Source organism: Cyprinodon tularosa, unplaced genomic scaffold, assembly GCF_016077235.1.
Source record: "Cyprinodon tularosa strain WSP-4 unplaced genomic scaffold, ASM1607723v1 ctg644, whole genome shotgun sequence".
Lineage (NCBI taxonomy): Eukaryota > Metazoa > Chordata > Actinopteri > Cyprinodontiformes > Cyprinodontidae > Cyprinodon > Cyprinodon tularosa.
This window is the reverse complement of record NW_024039390.1, coordinates 101040-121358: the sequence shown is the minus strand read 5'-3', so window position 1 is coordinate 121358 and position 20319 is coordinate 101040. Positions and strand designations below refer to the sequence as shown.

At 37.5% G+C, this 20319-nt stretch overlaps 1 protein-coding gene across 6 annotated transcripts in view; it reads right to left on the bottom strand.

Annotated features, from left to right (window-relative positions):
* mical2b (microtubule associated monooxygenase, calponin and LIM domain containing 2b) overlaps window positions 1–20319 on the bottom strand; it is a 121739-nt gene that overhangs the window by 36829 nt on the left and 64591 nt on the right. For 5 of the 6 annotated variants that reach the window (XM_038308705.1, XM_038308706.1, XM_038308709.1 and 2 more), the window contains exons 13-25: window positions 19397–19596; window positions 16122–16216; window positions 12330–12398; window positions 12099–12227; window positions 11639–11806; window positions 11268–11531; window positions 11054–11176; window positions 7950–8342; window positions 6849–6947; window positions 6622–6714; window positions 1389–1575; window positions 982–1055; window positions 281–356 (exon numbers count right to left, since the gene is read on the bottom strand). In XM_038308705.1, the coding sequence (XP_038164633.1) occupies window positions 281–356; window positions 982–1055; window positions 1389–1575; window positions 6622–6714; window positions 6849–6947; window positions 7950–8342; window positions 11054–11176; window positions 11268–11531; window positions 11639–11806; window positions 12099–12227; window positions 12330–12398; window positions 16122–16216; window positions 19397–19596 (1970 nt within the window). The remainder of the gene's footprint in view (window positions 1–280; window positions 357–981; window positions 1056–1388; window positions 1576–6621; window positions 6715–6848; window positions 6948–7949; window positions 8343–11053; window positions 11177–11267; window positions 11532–11638; window positions 11807–12098; window positions 12228–12329; window positions 12399–16121; window positions 16217–19396; window positions 19597–20319) is intronic. The other variant, XM_038308707.1, reaches the window with a different exon arrangement.

Here is a 20319-nt window from a genome sequence, read left to right as displayed (position 1 = left end):
TTCTCCTACGCCAGTCGTTGATTGAAGAGTTGCTGCTGAGCCAGTTGGGGCTCCTGGTAGATCTGCCCCAACATCTCATGCATCATGCAGAGCAGAGGACAACCAAGGCTCAGCAGCTCAAACAGGAATATATAGTCCTGTGAGTAGCTCCGAACGTGGGATCCCACGGCTGTAATAGAGTGGCACACACTTCCCAACAGCTGCCGAGGCAACACACACACAGCCCGACTAGCACGCCTCGGCCAGCTCAGACCGTGTTTAAGCAAGGAAACCAGGGTACCTGCGGGTTGGATGCCGCCCGTGGCTGAACAGATCCCGCTGTCCATAGCTGAGGGGTTCAGGGGATTTAGGACTTCCTGTAAAAACCAGGAAAAACATGTAAGGAAATAAATACATGCTGATGAAAAACATGCATATTTTGAGGATTAAATCAGCAATAAATGCCAATTCCTTCTGTCTGTCGTTAGCGTAAAATTATTTTTAACTAATTCCTTTGGAATATCTAACCAATGTCATGCATCACAGTGAAGAACAGTTTTACAGAGTATGGCGGCCATTTTTGGACTATATTGGACCAGACCTCTCCTCCACACTATTAAGAGGCTTGCTGTGGGCCTGAACAGTATATGTGCATTATGAGACTCACCACTGTTTGCACCAATTTATATGTTCATCTGCCATGAAAGGCCTTTAATGTAGGTTTTATGTTTGTTCTTTTCTGTGTCTAATATGATAAACACTGTTTGTTGAAAATTTAAAATCTAAAAAAGCCACTTTTACTAAAAACAAAACTTATATTTAGCAACTTTGTAAATCTGTTTGAATAAATCAAAGTTCAAGTTGTTTTATTTAATCTTGCTAAGAATTAAATTACTTTCAGTGTGTTGAGTATTTATTAATGTTTATTTATTTTTTTTCTCTTTATTGACACCCTATCAAAAAAAAGAAAACTGAAGTATATATTTTTAAACTGCTTCTTACCGTCGTTCTTCTGTTCCTGCCCCAGTTAGTGCTGTATTGATGCTGGATGTAATGAATTTTGCAGTAAAACTTTCCTACATTTAACAAAAAAAAAAAAAAAAAAAAAAAAAAGAATCAGTTCTAATACAAACCAAACTGATAAATAGAATAGAATAGAAAATCCCTTTATTGATTGATAAGATTAAAGCAAAAGTAGTGACACAAATATTGACCTTAAAAATAAAGTGTAGAAATAACAGAATGAGAGACAAAGTTAAGAAAATATACAGAGTACTTTCTTTTATTTTAAAAGAATACTTCTGTTGTACAAAATAATAGACTAAAATAATCTTTAATAGAAAAGTCTGCAGGGATTATTCTCCTAATTTCGACGTAAAGATTTTTTAGAGTGAGTCAGACAGACGTACCTTCCTGCGAGTCAAAGGCGTGTCCACCCAGACGGAGGGTGCAGTTACAGACGTCACAGCGGAAGCACTCTCGATGGAAGAAGTAGCCGTCAGCGCTCAGTCTCTCCATCACATACACCCGTTTGGAGCAAAAGTGGCAGATGTCGCTGCCGCCGAGTCCAGGAGGGAAATCCTTCCGCAGCACGCACTGAGGAGAGGAGAGATGATAATAATAATAAGAGTCCTTCACTGAGAGGCTGGATGGGGAATTCTTTCATTGTTCCTTCCTTGCTTTTTCCGATTAATCAACGTTTCATTTTAAAAATCCAAATGGAAATAAGAAACTTTAGAGAGAAAAAAGAAAAAGAAAAGGCTGCCTTTTTATTATTAAAAGACATGTGTAATATTTTCTTAGTGTACCAATTCAGACTTTCTACCAAAACCAGAAATTATGGTAAATGGAATTCTTTTTAACCCAACTTTTTTTTTATTGTTTAAAGTCGTAGGGAAGCGGCTGTTCCAACCGTTGCATTTCCGAATTCTCCATAGTGGTGCACGACTTTACACGAGTGAATAAAGAGAATGTGATTGGTCGATTATCAAGGGGGAGGGGTTGGTTGTGACCGGTGTCTCAGAAGCATCTTGCTAACCAGTTAGCATCTTAGTGCTAGCAGGTTCCCAATAGGAAATTCCATTGGGACCAAGTAGCGCTAAATTGGTGACTTAGAAACGACGCTGTGAAGGAACGCTATGGACAGCGGAAACATGCAAGAGGAGGAGAGTTTAGTGTCGGAGGTCGTGGATGAGTCTCCTCCGTCATCCATTTTTTATTTAGAGGAGGAAAGCGGGGACGAAGATGTTGTGGAAGAGGACGCCAGGGCGGCAGAAGCTTGGTTTGGTGTAGAAGGCTTCCAGCCGTACATGTTTGAGCCCTTGCCTCGCAACGCTGCCAGTTCTGTTAGCTCTACGCCTGCTGAAGACACAGACGTCCATCCCCGTGAACACTGGGACGCAACTCAATGGGAAAGGAAACGATTCTTATTTTAACCGTTGCGTATATTAGCTGCGACATATGAATCAAGATGCTATGACCGAATTTGCTTGACAGATGATCGTTGATGTATGATTGGCTGAATTTAGGTGTACAAGCTGACGTAGAACTAACTGGCCTGCAGAAGATAAGGAAAAAAAACCACCACAGATTTTAAGACAGCATTTTTTTTTTTATATAAATTTTCTACATTTTCGGACAATATGGTCTGATAAAGAATACATTTATATACACGTTTAAGCCAGAATGATTTGACATCCAAACATGACTTATCTACGACTTCAAACAACTAATCTGTTAAGTTACTGAATCACTAAAATATAGTTTTTATTTATTTTCTCTATTGTTTCCTTTATAATAAAAAAAAATTTTTTTATATGGATAAAGATAAAAAGAAAATTACACATATTGGAGTTTTAATTAAATCAGTTCAATTCAGCTTATTTTTTATCGCCCCAATTCACATGCGTGTCATCTCAAGGAACTTTACAGAAACAATTCAACTAGATCATACAGCCAGATTGGCTCAAAGTTTTCTATCTCAGGAAAACCAGTTGATTGCATCGACTCATTGACTCTTCAGCAATCCCTCACACTAAGCATGCTTGTAGCGACAGTGGAGAGGAAAAACTCCCTTTTACCAGGAAGAAACCTCCAGCAGAACAGGCTCAGTGTGAGCCCAAGTTTTTCTGGGGTTAAATTATTTCAATGTTAAATGTTTGCATTTAGGTTTTAAAAATGAAAAAAAAAAAATGGTTATTTTCTTTTTTTGCGATCATCAATTTAAAACGGAAAGAACAAAGTATTGACCGCACAGAGATTATGGGGCTCTTCTACAGAAAAATAATAAACACTCATGCATATGTCAGACCTCAAATTAAATGCTTTAAGACAATAAGAGCTTTTAGGTGATTCATTGAGTAAAAAAAAACACTGAAATACCTGTTGGTGAACAGTTTAAATCACAGCAAAGCCACTGGTTAGTTAAAACAGAAACACCACACCCATTATAACACATATTCTTAAAGAAATGAAGAAAATCTAATTGAAATGAAAGTTTTTATAACATTTGTATCAACTCAGCAGATAAAACAGAAAATATTCATATAGACATTTTCCTCTATAAACTCCAACTTCCTCAGGAGCTTCCTGGACTTAAAGGACTTTAGTTTCTTTAAACCCAAACAAACACAGAACATTTTCATAATATTACAAAAGCATAATTAGTTTGAACACAATCATTTTTAATTTGAAAAGAAATTCAAAACATTCTTACATATTATTATTATTATAAAAATTATCATAAAAGCTAAAATGGTACTGTTTTGTGTTCTGCTTGAAGCTAAAGCTTTTCCTTTTTTTCCACAATAAAAATAACATAATGAAAACAAATGTTAATCAAGTCTTATTGTAAACAAAAAACAAATATTCAGAAACAAACCAAGCAAAACATCGTTAATGAAGAGCACATGGAGGGAGCGACATGCTTCACTCGCTTTAAGGTAAAGCTGCTAAACGCACTGACGAATCAGCAAACGCCAGCAAACACCGATATCAGCCGATGCAGATAAAAGATAAAAGCCGGAGGTGGGAAACAAACAGACCCTAACTAAATTAACATCTCATTTGAATAATATCTCACACCCAGTAAGAGCCAAATATGTCAGTTTGTAACATTATTATTGTTCATAACTTTTGTATATTACGATATTTTCTTTATAACAAAGTTTCTTTTTTGTATTTTTTTTTGTAGAAAAGCGCCACCTATAGGACATGCTTGAAAATATCTGAACAGTGCTGTGTCACATCAGTTTAGAAAGAAAAGTGAATGTGGTTTGGGTAACTGAGCTCTACGCAGTTTTTAATCATTAAGTGTGGAATGCGTGCAAGATTATAAAACCTGTAATATCTGCTCAAAGAAAAGCAAAGTTTGTCTTTCGCCAGACTTTGTGTGGAGTAGTGAGTACTTCTTTAATGCACAAGAATATATCATGGCTCAGAAACGCAACAAGAAAGAAAATTAGAGCTCGTCAAACAATATATTGGTTTTGTACCAGAACAAAATAAGCAGCCACTGCACACCCCGTGCATGAAACTGTTGCGGAACTGGAGAGCTCCTCCAAAGAGTATTGCACCCTAAATGCACCAAGGAGCGTTATCACAGATCCTTCCTCCCTGCAGCTGGAAGACTGTATAACCACCACTGTTCCCAACAACCTCAATAAGTTGTTACATTCATGCTGATTTTTGCACAGTTTCTATCTTAGTTAGTTAAATAACATGCTGCTGTCATTTTGCAAATCTATTGCTGCTGCTTTTTTCAAATATCTTTTCCGGTAAAAATGTCCACTGCTGTATATTATTTATTCTCTAGATGTACAGCATTTATATTATAAAAACATTGTACCGTACAATATTTTATTTGTTTATTTTCTTAACTGTCCAACAATTTCCCCATTGTGGGACAATAAAGGGATTTTTTATTCTATTCTAAATTCAACCAACACTGATTCATTTATTGTTTTTCTGTCCACTGCTCTCAGTAACAGACTTCATTAACAACATAACTGTATCAGGGATCATTTTAATGATTTTCATTAGAAGCATTTAGCAAATCTATCGATGGATGGAGAGATTTTTAAGGATTAATTATTTTCACAGCAGAATTTATTTAGCAAAAACAAAACTGCATTGAAGGGGAAGGAAAAAGGGTGTAAGTTTGTGATAAAAATTGGTGGGGACACTACGGTTGGGGACTGATGGACCTACAGTTACTCCACCCAAACGCTTTAATTAGGTTTTTGTATTTTCCAAAAATGAGCTTAAACATATATTTACTGAATGCTTTCCTATTGTTGACAACACAAGAGAACTATAATACACCGATATTTATAATTATAGATAGTTAGAGATATCTTTTATTGCATATAAAGCGCCCAAAAACATTAATGTAGAAAAATATAATGAATAACAGCCGATTCCGATGCCAAAATCGATATATCATCCCTAGAAGTACAATTTGAATTCCATCCATTAAGAAAAATATGGATAAGATGCATTTTAAATATAGCATGCCATATTTTTTTGTTGTAAACTTTCTGGGAAATTTGGAGATATATTTTATTGCATGTTGCATATCCCAGTAAATCTGTTTCACCTTTAAATCGGCAGCTCTCCCTACTTCTCTCTCTGCTCCGTTTAAAAAAGATTTGTGAACCCATTTACTGATATAATGATGCCAGAAACTAAATTTCAAGATATGTAGAAGCTCTGCAGTCTGATTCTGTCTGTTCAATAAGAAAACATGTTAATTTTAACCTCTAACTGGGGTCATGGTCCTCTGAGAGGCCCAGCTTTTATAGTAAAGAAAAACAAATTATGTTCTCTCAAGCTTCTTGCGTTATAATATTAACTTGGATAAACTTACAATCTGTTGCCATTTTTAACTGAAAAAGCTCTGTATGTCAAACAAACAGTTTTTTCAGTGGTATGATCTCTAATTTTTTTAACCAACCTTTCTTTTACTTAAACATTGAAGGAGCTGCTGGTTAATATTCACAGAGTGCTGCTGCGTGTCTCTCCTCTAACCTACGCAAATAGGGTGTCTCAAAGCGACAGATCTGATGATGTCACACCAAGAGGCGGGACACAAGAGAGGAAAAATAAAAACACGGACTCAAAACGCTCTGAACAGATAGCTGCACCCAACTCTATTACGTTTGGCTAAAGTAAATGAAGGGAAAGAGGAAAAACCTGGAAATGATTGGTGGGGACATGTCCATACCAGTCCTTCAGAAAGTTACGCCTGTGCTTGAAACTAAAACCTGTTTCTGGGGCAGACCTGTACTGGTTTGATGATGGAGTCAAACCGGACCATCTGGAGGATGGTTCCGTGTTATGATGCTGAATTAGCTTTGGAGCGTCATGGTGCTGAAGACCTGATTGATAAATTGGCTTCATCTTCGGAGCTCAGCTGTGCGAGTCAACATCGATAAAAACCCTTTTTTTGGGGTTTTTGTTTAAAAAGTTTAAACTTCTAAAGCACATTTTCTAAGTCTTCCTCTTATTTCCAAGTTTTAAAATTCCTTGGAAATAATACTAAATCAAGCAATTTGAACATTATTGGTTAGAAAAGTCAAGTCTTCACAAATGTTATTAGTATTTAGTTGATGTTAGTGTTTAAACCTTCCACATGCATCTTACCGGCGGCGCATTGGGCCTGTGGTCTGTCTCATAAAGGACGGCCAGTATCTGAGCTTTTGCATTTATTGCTGATGATACTTTTCCCACTACTCTCTAGAATGTATTTAGGAAGTTAGAAAAAAAAAACAAACAACAACAAAAGGGAGCAGAAAAAAAAGAGAAGTTTATGCATAGAAAGAGACGGATGTATCACTGAACTGCGTTTGAGCTGAAGTTTGGATTTGTACCTCCTTACTGTAACTAGGAGCTCCAGAGGGACAGCTGTCAGAGCAGACTAGGGATTTAGGAGGATTTCTCCTGGGGCTCTCACCATCACTGGTGACAGACTAAACGAACATCACACAGAAAATAAATTCACATATTATTCTTCTGATTCCTCAGCTTATTTATTGGAATGACTTAATCCAATGTTGATATTGGAAATGAGAGCTACTGTATTATGGGAATATAACGGCCTGCATCCTCCATAATAAACAAGCTGACAGAAATATTAATATTAGAAGAAAAGTCAGAATCCTGACTTATACCTTTACCTTTCCCATTTTAAACTCAAAATAAAAAATCTGTTAACATTTTTCTTTCCTCTGTGGCTTTAATCATCTTCCATTGAAAACATCAGAATTCCGACTTTAATCTCAGAATTTAGAGATTAAAGCCAGATTTCTGACTTTTATCTTTGAATTCTGAGATTGAAGTAGGAATTCTGACTTTAATCTCAGAATTCAAAGATTAACGTTAAAAAGATTAAAGTCTTTGAATTCTGACATTAAAGTAGGAATTCTGACTTTAATCTCAGAATTCAAAGATTAAAGATTAAAGTTGGAATTCTGACATTAATCTCAGAATTCCAAGACTTTAATCTTTCCAACGTTAATCTTTGAATTCTGAGATTAAAGTCAGAATTCTAAATTTAGTCTTTGAATACTGAGATTAAGTCAGAATTCTGAATTTAATCTTTGAATTCAGAGATTAAAATCAGAATTCCAAGTTTAATCTCAGGATTCAAAGATTAAAGTCAGAATTCTGCCTTTTTTCCCTATCAATACATAAATGGAATAGAAAAAAATAAATGGAGCTTTGCAGCAGTTATGGGCATAACATTTTTTTAATATGATAAATGTTAGATACTAACTTTAATATCATTTAAATCCAAAAAGTACTTTAAAAGAACTTTAACAAATTATATTTTTAAATACTTATGAGAAATATTTCAACATGAAATTGACAAGAGAAACATTTATGGATTTAGGGCCAAAGATATTGTGTTTCATTAATAGTGTTTTAAAAATGATGAGATATTTATCTAATTTGTAAAAGAAACCTGTTACCTTAGCAGGATCCTTTTCAGCCTTTTTGAAATCATCTCCATGAGCCCTCTGTTGCTCAGTTTTCCTCTGGGAACCTTCGCTTATTCTTTCAAGATTAGTGAATATACTCAGATTAGGATTAATGCAGGGTGCAGAGATAGAAGAACACGTTTCATTGTTGGATGTAAAGGAATCAGGAGGAGAAGAAGAGCGTTGCTCTGTTTTTTCAGATTGGGAGCAGAGCTGAGGAGAGGAGAGCTCTTTAGGTTCAGAGGTGTTTGGAGGAGCAGAGAAACCAGGCTGAGCGGTGGGATCAGGAACAGGGTGCACCGCAGGGAACATGGCGGAGCTTTTAGATGGAGACAGAGGAGGAGGAGAGGGCGAGGAAGGAGAGGAGAAGGTAGATGGTTCCACCTACAGAGGCAAAGCCAGACGGCGGTTAGAGAGGAAAGAAAACCGCTTCCTAATGCTTTTAACCAATCCCTACCCATTTTAAAGATATAAAAATATACATTTCTCATTAAAAGAATGTTGAAATTATGAATATATAGAAGCATAAATAACTTCTAGTGCTAGATAACAACAACTTAAGTTTAGCCTCTCAGTTATTCCAGCTTGAAATGTTTTGATTTTTATTTCGGGTTAAATGATTCTTAGTCCCGTTATTTTACCTTTTTTATGCCAGTAACTCACTTTGGTTGCATGAAATGTTTTTTTATGACAAATTACGCTTATACACAAATCAATGCTTTATAAGTATTTATGGTTTTTGCTTTTTAAGCTTTGTTTTTTGCTCAATTGGTTAATAAATATAGCCTTTCGGTGCATATTTACCATAACATCTTGTGACCAGGATTATGTCGCTGCGCATGTGTAAGATTGGTTAACAAGCTGAAAAATGGAGGCGAGCGAGTGTGAAACTCCTGGTGTGGTCCTGGAAAAAAAGCTACAGTCCAAGATTCTGCTTCCAGCTCCATCTCTTCATGCATCTCGCTCGCCTTTCTGCGTCTTTAGAAAAGCAATAAAATGGCTGTGGTTGTTGTTGCGTCGCCTATATGCTGACCGAGCACGAGTTTACCATGACTTTGCTGGTATTTTTAAGGTAAACTGGAGAAAAACAGAAATAGCAGCTTTACTTGTTTTTCATGCATGATCAATTTGTTTTGTGGTCCATGAAAGAGGAGTTATGGGGGATTGCTTGACATCAGCTGCATATTCTCTATATAGCCTTATTTTATTATAATGAACTGGATTTTGGTCTTTTTGGTTTATACATATAATAAAACTGGACCTTTAAACTTAAAAAAAATCCCTACCATTTTTATTACACTGATTTATATAACAAACATTCAATGTGTATAATTTAGTGTTGTTTATTTCCTTTTTATTCCTCCTTTTAAAAACCTACGTGGATAAAGCAGTTTGCATATTTCTAAATTTATTACTAACCTGGATTTAGTCCTCCGACTTAAACAAAGGTAAAATGCAGAAAAACAGTTTTAACAAACATTTTGGATCAGTTTAATTCAGGTAATTAAGAATGCACAGATATTAAAATTCTGTCTGAATCATCGTCCAATAATTATACTCGCAATATGGCTGAAACCCTTTGTTACTAACATGGACACTCTTGAATTTTTTTAGCTAATGCTGTCGCTAAAATCATCAATAATTAGAACCAGGTGATGAGCTCGTCAGCAGGAAGCAGCAAAGACTCTGATAACGAGTCTGAAGATCAACCCCCCCCTCGCCCACTGTTTAAGGTTTGGATAACAGGATTATAATATGAACAAGTGTTCTATTTGTAACATTATTGGCTAAAGTGTACAGATACCTAATGTAATAGATTTAGATCTATACAGTAGCTCCCCAACCAGTGGAGGGTTGATCTGCACAGGAGATATGATTCTAACAGACCACACATGCATCCACCTGCTTTCTGTAAATGTTTTTGTTTTGTTGTTCAACTTGTCAAATGTTTAGATTTTTAAAATATTCATCACTATTTACAGTTTAGAACTGTTCATTGTTATAAGGTATCAATTACTACATCTACTGTCCAAGTCAATGAATTTACGTGAATACATGAAAAATGTGTGTAGTTAAAATATTGCATTGAAAATGAAACTGTATATTTTACACAAATTAGAATTATTTAATGTAAATAATAATAATATTAATAGCATATCTATCAGGCTATAATAAGTTTTCCATTTCAGGTCTCGATATTAGGTTTATATATTCACAATGGGCACTAGAGCCATGTGAGTCGATGACATCATCAATAAACTTGCATTCTTTTGGTTAGATGTTGTCACTACCCGATCCTGTCCCAAAAGCACGATCTGACATGCATCCGGGTCGTTCCCTCCCCAAAAACACAAAACGTACTAAAATATAACCTGTTAAATCTTAATCATGTATTGCTTTAGAAAATAAATGCCTTAAAATCCTTTTATGTTTTATCACTCGTTTCTGCCTGATCTGCACAGGAAATGGGATCCTACGCTACTTCCGGTGGCTAACTTGTTCGGCTTTGGATTTAAACATAAATCTAATGTTTTTGAGTTTTATGTTTTCTTTTCGTTTTTAACCTTATGCTATATAGTACATAATCTAAAGAAAGAAGCAACTAAAAGCAGATAAAAATGGTTTAATCATATTTTACCAGACTGCTCTGTGCATGCCTGATGATGACGTCAGAGAAGCAGTTTAACGAAGAAAATGTAAAAAGCATTAAAAATGTCTCACAAAAGTCATAGAACATTTTTTAAAGATGTGTTTTAGCATTCTTTAGTGAGTTAAGGATAGAAAGTAAGTAATTTTAGTACCATAATTACATTACTTATGGACACCCGGCTGTATATCTGTTTGTGCATGCGCAGGACGGATCGTGCTACAGGAACAGATCAACGAGTAGTGACAGATGTCAGAGTTTTGGGAGTAAAATAAACACCCACAATCCTTTGCTTCATCGCTAACAGTGTTGCATGTTATGAAAAATAAACTGGATGAAAATAAACATTGGTTGTTATTATGGTCCCTTTTTTTAACTAATAAGCCAGAAACCGATGTTAATCCTGATTAATCGCACTGCTTTACAAGTAACTGATCTGATACAGAACCTGAGAAACAGTGAGAGAAGCAGGCGGTCTGTTGGACCCATGAAACATGGTGGACAAGAGGACAGCTCTGTCTTTTATGCTCCTCTGGGAAAATTCTCTGGTCGACAACCTCTGGTTTTTATTCTGAGAAGAAAGTGGAATCAGAGGGAAAAATACACAGAGACGAGGTGTATGGTGGTGGAGGGGGAGTATTTAAAGGTTGGATTAAATTCACCTGCTTCGCACACGAATCAGAGGACGGATCTGCTTCGGAGGCGGAGGGAGCAGAACCTGAATCAGGACATGTTGGGGAGTTGGGATGGGAGCTTTCTGTGTGATAACCTTCAGAGCCATGAACGTTTACTGAGCTCTGAGCGTCAGAGGATGGTGGAGAATGACTGCGAGTGTTTGGATTCAGAGGTAAACCGTTAGTAGAGAGGAAACCGCTCTGCTGAGAAACACAACTGGGATTCTCCAGCAACCGAAGGTAGATCGAAGGCTGGAAACAGGAGGACCAGGAGAGGACAAAGGATGAGTTCCCAGAGGTAAATCAACCCTTTTCTTCTAAAACCCAGGAAGAAAGGGGACGTTTGGAGACAAACGTACCTGCCATCTGGAACGAGATGGAGGAAGAGGAGAAAGAGGAGGGGTAGCTTTGGGTTTAGCAAAACGGGGGTTTTCTTCCTCCTCCTCTTCCTCCTCTTCATCGGAATATGAAGAGGTGGTGGAAGGGGACTGAGGAGGAGAAGGAGGAGGACTAGAGGAATCCTCAGACTGTGCAATGATGAAAAAGGAAACAGAAATGTTAAAAGTTAGAAAAAAAAGGAGAGAACCTTCAGAGGCCAAACCAAAGGGCAAAAAGAGATGACATGAGATGAAGACAACATACCATCAAAACAATCTGTCACATTAAGCTACAAAACCTTTATAAATAAACCTATGAATGAAGCTGAGTGTCAGCTGGTTCTCTGGGTGTGGCTTTTTACCAGGCTGGAAGCCTCTTCGGTCCAGTTTTGTCGTTTAAGGAAAGAAAGCAAACAAACCAGACCTGTAAACTTATTCTCACCTTGGTGGGCGCCTTCCCCACTGAAGAGTTCTCCTCAAATTTGGCGAGCAGCTGAGTTGCCATGGAGCGGACCTTGTTCTCCCGTAGCTCTCCATCTTCACCAGCAGGTGGCGCACTCTGGCAGGACAACTGAGGGCCAGAGAAGAGTCAGATGAATAACAGAGAGCTACTTTAACCTGAACTTTATGTTTCATTGCTGCTTAAATTCAACAGACTTCTGCAGACAAACACCTCAGTAAGGTAGCTGCTTCCTCTCCGTCGCCTTTTGTTGACAGAATCATCCTCCTCTTTCTTCTCATGCTGAGAGAAGAGAACCAAGTCATGCAGGGATTAATACTGACATCTATCTATATGAGCCTAGCATTAAAACAAACAGATAATCAACCTACAGAATATAAAAAAAAAATACAAAAAAAATATGAAGGAATGTTTGAACTTAGCCTCTATCCACACTGCACATATTTAAAGGTGCAGTAGGAGATCTTTTCTGAAGCATTTTTTACCATGCGGCTTAAAGATCTCCCCACAGCCGCTTAGCAAGCAGTGAAATAGAAGGTCTGGAAGTGAAACTAAAATAAATGGTCCCCACTACAGTTGCAAATCAACAAATAATCCCAGCTAATCACAAAAGAAGCTACGTTATACACGATTGGTTCCTGACACGTCAATCATGGTTGTCTGCAAGTCCCGCCCCCCTGTACACGTACCCTGACACATGAACGAATCGACCCCCCAATGCTCGTGTAGGACGCCATGGCTTGACGCCATGCCAGCAAGAGCACCGAAAACGCAGGTGCTGCTTCATTTTTTTATGTTTGTACCAGTTTTGTTCTGATGCGCGGCTGAAGCATCTTTGCTAGGGTGACCAGGTTATCTTTACTGGGTCAGGTTCGATCGCTCCGTCACCCACTGGCTCCCTGTTTCGACTCCCGGTCGCCTTCTTCGGCTGAAAGAAGTTTTTCATGTACATAACTATCCAAATTGCATGCACCAGGATAATAAAAGCAAACATGGTTTGCCGGCAGATTTCAGCATTTTAAGTTAATTTAGGCATTAATAAACTATTTCAGAGGAGAGATCATAGCGATCTGCATCATAAGTGCTGCTCCTGCTGCTGCTCTAGACGCGCTGCAGACAGCATGCGCATTCATGCGTTTTGAAGGCGTGGTTTCGAGGGATGGTCTGAAGGGAGAGTCATGGTTGCGTATGTAAAAAAAAAATTGCTTGCTGGAACCGTTTTTCCAAGATCTCCTAAAGCACCTTTAATTTTACCTGAAAGGCAGTAATCAGAACAATTACGGTACAAGATAATTAGGTGATTAAAGCTGTGTGGTTAATCAGCAAAAAAGAGACAAACTTATATTCATATCCTGCTTTGTAATCCAGATCAGAATCATCAGCAGCTTTGTCCGTGCTTTATAGATTAGGTGGAGGAAAACCAGCAGGTCTCCTCTGTGCTGCTCTGACTGCATGGAGGGCTTTCAGAATAAGATAGTTAGGGAAGTAGAGAGAGTTTCATGCAAGCTCTAACTGGACTGCAGAGTCTGCTTCACAGCAAGACAGACAGAAGCCAATGGTGGAGGTTTTTCTAAAATAAAGTACATATATTAATTTCTTGTTTTTGTTTTTTTTTTTTCCCCTAAGGCACACCTTAGACTTTGTTACCTACAAAGTTGACACATATGAGTTATTTTATATGATTCCTCAGGCCAATATACAGTGTTTGACACCACTAATAGTACGTGCGGGGCTCCCCCCTTGAAATACTGCCTATGTAAGTTGGGAGACGACGCACCGTCGTTGGCCGTGTCATGGGACCTGGAAGAACGTACCGCTTTACGGCCAAAGGTTCTTATATGGAGCTAAGGCTTTTGCTCTACTATTTTTTCGCCTCATTGAGCACCAATGGCTGAAGTACGGAAAAAATTGAGGCTAAATGGCTAAATGATGCAAAAACAAGAGCCTATCATGGAAAGCAGTTTGTTCATTGGCGCCAGATCATGTGAGTGGAGTGAGCGGTGGACCGGAGCGGAAGAAATATGGTGGAGGGAAGAGCGGTTTTCAATTCAAAGGCTGGAGGGAGGATTTGGCTCCACTCCAGTTCGCTCCGACTTTATTTATATTCATGTTTGACTTAAAACCCCTGGCCAATGCCAATGCTGTGGTGTGTGCCTATAATCTGTTATAGCCTGTTTCAACTGTACCACAGAATATCAGAGATGAGGATTGCTTATTGTGTGATAAACCGTGGGATAAGATATCATAAAAACATACACTAACTATACTTAACAATACAGAGTGGGTTTACATAAAGTGATCATTGTGGTAAGAGCCTGTTTAAAAAAAAAAAAACAGGCTATTAGCTCATTTGCAATGGGAAGTGACGTTTTTTAATCTGGTCTAGTCAAATAAATAAATAAGAAACGCGGAGAAACATGAATGCAGCGAGGTGTTACATTCGCAGCTGGAAACATAATAATAATTTATATAATATATAATAATTATATAATAATTTATATAATATATAATAATAATAATAATAATAACACAATAATTTAACAGCCAGTTAAATAAGACAATACACGTGTATCGGTCACATCATTAAATCAAACGCCGTGTGTCCCAGGGCCATAATTACATGAAGGAAAAATGTCAGAAAACGTCTTCTCCTGTAAATTGGATCGAGCGTGGAGCGATTTCGCTGGAGCGGCAGGAAACATCCTCCTGAGCGGGAATTGCGTGGCGCACCGCTCCGTTCACATGCTCTGATTGACGCAGGCTGAAAGAAGAAATCGGATGTAAAACTGATTCTCTTTTCTCATCTTTATTATTAGACTGTTAAGGTAACACTTTGCTTGTAATATACAGTCATATATCTTTATTATTATTATTTTCAATGTTTAGTGGAAACAAAGTACGGGCAGTTACAGGTCTAGCGCCCCTAGTGGCCAAAAGTTAACGGTGGGCCTTTAAACAGATTATTATGAGAATAAGTACAAAAACACGTTAGTAACACTATATCATGCACTTTAAACCTTTTTCAGTCGTTCTGAAGGTGTGGCGGCTTTTAGTTACACATTTAGCAGTAACCCTGTTAATGTTATAGTTTATTTCAAGCCAAGATTCCACCAACATACACTTTACAGTCTAAGGAAGCGGCCGTTCCAACCGTTGCATTTTCTGAATTCTCCCAAGTGGTGAACAACGTTACACGATTGAATAAAGTGAATGTGATTGGTAGATTATCAAGGGGGCGGGATTGTTGTGGTGGAAGGTTCGCAAGCAGGTTTGGTTGTGGCCGGTTTCTCAGAAGCATCTTGCTAACCAGTAAGCAACTTAGTGCTAGCAGGTTCCTAATGGGAAATTCCATTGGGACCAAGTAGCACTAAATTGGTGCCTTAGAAACGACGCTGTCAAGGAACGCTATGGACAGAGGAAACATGCAAGAGGAGGAGAGTTTAGTGTCGGAGGTCGTGGATGAGTCTCCTCCGTCATCCATTTTTTATTTAGAGGAGGAAAGCGGGGACGAAGATGTTGTGGAAGAGGACGCCAGGGCGGCAGAAGCTTGGTTTGGTGTAGAAGGCTTCCAGCCGTACATGTTTGAGCCCTTGCCTCGCAACGCTGCCAGTTCTGTTAGCTCTACGCCTGCCGAAGACACAGACGTCCATCCCCGTGAACACTGGGACGCAACTCAATGGGAAAGTAAAGGATTCTGGTTTCAACCGTTGCGTATATTAGCTGCGACACATGAATCAAGATGCTATGATGGAAAAAATTTTATTGGCTGAATTTAGGTGTTCAGGCTGAGGTATAAGTAACTGGCCTGCATAAGATAACGAGAAAAACCCCCACATATTTTAAGACAGGACTTTTTTAAGAATAGAAATTTTCTAAATTTTGGCACAATATCATCTGATAAAGAGTACATTTATATACATGCTTAAGCCAGAATGATTTGACATTTAAAAACGACTTCCCTTCGACCTTAAAGAAAAGAAGTGAGAATGGAGACATTGATTTTACCCTGGGTACTCTCTTCCTGGGCTGAGGCAGGTTCAGCTGTCTGTGGTTGGCTTTAGGTGGACATTGCTCCCCGTTTTTATTTGGTTCCTTTGAAACTGTGGAACAAAAACAGTTAGTTTAGTTTCATCCTGCAAATAAACAAAAAAAAATTAACAGTTTAAAATCACAAGATAAAGAAAGCAGTAAGGTGGCAAGATAAGATCAGAAATAAAGCCACTTAACACTTACTAAAATCAACAAAGATAAAACCAGGGCTGCCACTAACGAGTATTTTGCTAATGGATTCATTTGGATAGATTTTATTTTTGATTGAGCTATAATTACCGTAATAATCTGATATCAAAAGGTTATTTAAAGATTTTTTAACCGTTAAACCAGGTTAAACTAACAAATTATCAGTTCAGCATTATAGAACATATTGACGGCATTTTATCTTAAATGCAAAATATTTACATATATATTTCTCTATTCTCCAGTTAATGATTATAGTTTGATTCCTAGCTGAAACATTTGCACCATTTATTTAAACAGCAGTTTTTTTAAAACTTAACTTTGGGGTTTGATGAGACCACTTGTCCAGATCTTTCCTACATTTCAAATGTCTTATTTAATTAAATCTGCTGTTGCCCCTCATTACATATAATGCTAACAGGCAGCACTTCTTATTGGTCAGAAATTAATGGAGAAAATGTTGGACGCTGGAGCTTCCAACAAAAAAAAGAAGAGATACCAAGACGTGGTGTCAGCTGTAGCGCTGTAGTAAGAAAAACAAAACAAAAAAAACTTAAACTGCTTCTTTCTGCTAAACTGAAATTTTTATCAACACTGCAGCATAGCAATATATTAAACGACAAACATTTAAAAGCACCTTCTACCTTTTCAAAGATACGGACAAACAGGAAACAATAAGACATATAGATATTTATGTTTAAAGGGAATAATGTGTGGAATTGACACTAATGCAAGAGGAAGAGCCTAAACATAATTTATGTAATTATGAATAAAAGGAGGAACATTTGCTTAACCTCATACAAATTAACAACTAGTACTTGGTTTAACAGTTATATTGAATGTGTTCAGCAGCAGCCATGTGCTCTAATATGTTCAATTTAGATCTTCGAGCTACAGGAGGTTCTTCCTGCCTGCAGCTATCAATATTAACAACTTATTAGGAAAGAAACTTAAGAGTAAAATTATTTCTTATCCCCTTTTGGGATGAAAAAACAATTTTTTAAATTAATAGAATACATATTTCAATAGATTTATCATATAAAGACCGTCTTTTAGAAGCATTTTTTGCAGAATCTAACTCACATATGTCAAAGTCACATATGTGCCGGATCTGACCAGTGAATTGTTTATCCATGGCCCCCTGGATGATATTTAATTACCATTAGAACCGGCCCACAGGCCGCGGCCGATTGTGCGCGCTGCTGTGACTTTGCATGCTGCCGTTGCATTGTGGGGGATGTAGTGTTGGTCCAGTTTTTTTGCACCAACAATGCATTCCTAGGGGAAATCATGATTGTGATTTTCTTTTATTAAAATTTTTTTTGTTGTGCTTTACATGTTTGGATTGTTTTGGTTTTCCCCTTTAACAATTCAAGGTGGGCTGGAAGCGGAATGCACTATGTTGCTCTATCCCTCAGATGGAGGGAGGGGGGGAGTTGAGCCTGCAGCAAACAGACACTCTGCTGAGCGAGGTGCAGGTGGGATCCGCACCATACTCTGATCGAGACAGAGACCTACTCATAGGTGCAGACCTCTGCCCTGACTGTGCCATCTGTTCACCTCCCGGTAATTCTGTCCGGTATCCCACCTGCCCCTCGCTCAGCAGAGAGTCAGTCTCAGCTCCCCTCTCCTTCCATCCAGGCTCCTTTATTTTGGCTTCAACCAGCCTCTGCTGACACCTGTAGTCTGTAGTCTTTTTGATTCTTCGGTCCTTTTTGGTATTGCTCTCCTTTTTGTTTAATAAATTATTTTTTTTAACAAACCTCTGGCTCTGGATCTTCTGCTGTGATGCATCACAACATTTGTTTTTACAAGTTGTGATTTTTCTTTGAAGGACTTATTGTTTTGTCTGTGTGCCTTAGACTCAGGAAAAATGCAGAAAAGAGCCATGAGAGAGAATACAACTGATTAGATTTTTTTCTTTTCTTATTTTACTATTTGAAAGCGGTGATCAGTGCAATCATAGAGCAGCACAGTAATGCATTTTTTTGGTTTATAATAAATGCACTTTCATTTATGTATTTATCTTACTAAGTTTCTTAGTTTGTTCAATAGCCTACGTTTATATCAATATGTTTTAATAAACATTTAACCAGGCCGATCCTGGCCCTCTGTGTATTTATCTTACTAAGTTTATTATTATTAAAAAAGTTTATTAATAATATCTATATTAATATATATATATATTTTTTTTTTAAACAATGTGTTAGGTCTTGGTTCAATAGGCTATGTTCATATTAATAAGTTTTAATAAACATTTAACCAGGCCAGTCTTGGCCCTCTGTGTATCTTTGACATCCCTGATCTAACTTAATTCTTACAGAACATTATTTTTTAGCGCAAATCTTCAAAAAAGCCTTAAAAAATAGAGAATAACCCCTTAGTTCTGCCAAATACCACAGACTACTTTACCATAAACTATGGTGGTAAGTTCCCACCAAAAGCACTGAGAATGCTCACCTAGACTCTATAATTTCCCTGCCTCTTAGAGGTTTGAATTACTGCTGAACATTTAAAGCTACAAATGCTGCCTGAAGCTGAGGGAGCAGCTAGCAGAGGAGGTGGAAGCAGAGAGGAAGGCCTCTGGAGTTACATGGATGTGACTGGATAGGCTTCCACAGACATAGCAGGCATACCAGGACGGTTTCTGGCAGCCACTAACCTCACCGCAGTTGTGTAACATTCAATTCAAGGCTCAGCGGCTCCCAGAGGGCAAAACGAGCTCCTTCAGGCTCTAAAGGTTTCTGATAAGGTGCATTTTTTATGGTCGTATAGGAAGGCTTTAAATTCAACAAGAAGCAGACGAACAAACTGGAGCAAATTCTTCTCTGTAAAGTCAATTATTTCATCTAACCTCAAACACTGGAATTGCTTAAAATATCTATAAACTAGGGTTAAAAACTAGACTTTAAAAACCCAGTTTGATATTGGTTTAGAAATATTAACTCTGAGGATTTAACATCTAAAAATTATTCTAAAAAAAAATAAGTGTCTGGAAAACATAAATGTTCTTTTTTTAATGCAGAACTGCGACAAAGACGGACCATTATTGTTCAACGATGACTTCCTGAAGGCCTCGAAGAATTTGGAGAGGTAGAGGACCATCAGCAGCTTGTCTGGTTCGCCTCTCGCAGCCATTTCCTTCCCTGTGGTCACTGGCTGGATGCCGAACTCGCGCTCAGCCACATCGAACGCCAGCTGGTTGTTTTTCGCCACATCCTCCTCGTTGAGGGAGTCAAAGTCACTGAATGGACAGAAAGAGATAATCATGGGTTCCCAAAGTAAGGAGGAGAAGATGATTTCACATTCACTGGGATGTGATCCCTAATCCATAAAGGGTCAAATTAGTTCAGAAAACACAATCATACGAATGTCTAATTAAATAAATTGTATATTTTTTTTTATTAATACCTGATTCGATGTCAAATATATCTTTAAATTCTAAAATGAACCATTAAATAATGAAAATATATTTAAATTGATTAAATTAATTATTAAGTGTCATTTTATAAAGTACATTTCACTGTGTTTTTAGGGGCCCCTATACTTGGGGTCACAGCATAGGCCCTTTCAGCCCATTTTTGGAGATGCTGAATCACCCCTAAATTTAATCTGAGCACCTTAAAATATTGTTTTTATAGTCTATGCACTTTTCAAAATAAAAACTTACTATAAAAGTGTAAAAAGTGTACTGTAATTTGTTTAAACGGATGAAGAGGAAGATGACAAGTACGACTTAAGAGACTTAACTAATCTAAAACTTTAATTCCTTTAAAAAAAAAAGTCCAATTAGCTCTTTTTTGGTGTTCATCAGATGGTAACTTGTTAATGATAAATGAGCTGTAAAAATGTCAAGATTTATGAAGACAGGAATCCTGCAAACATTTCTGTATTATAGCAACTAAATATCCTTTATTAGCAAATATACAGGAGGTTAAGAACCTTTGCTTCATGCAGAATCAAAGTC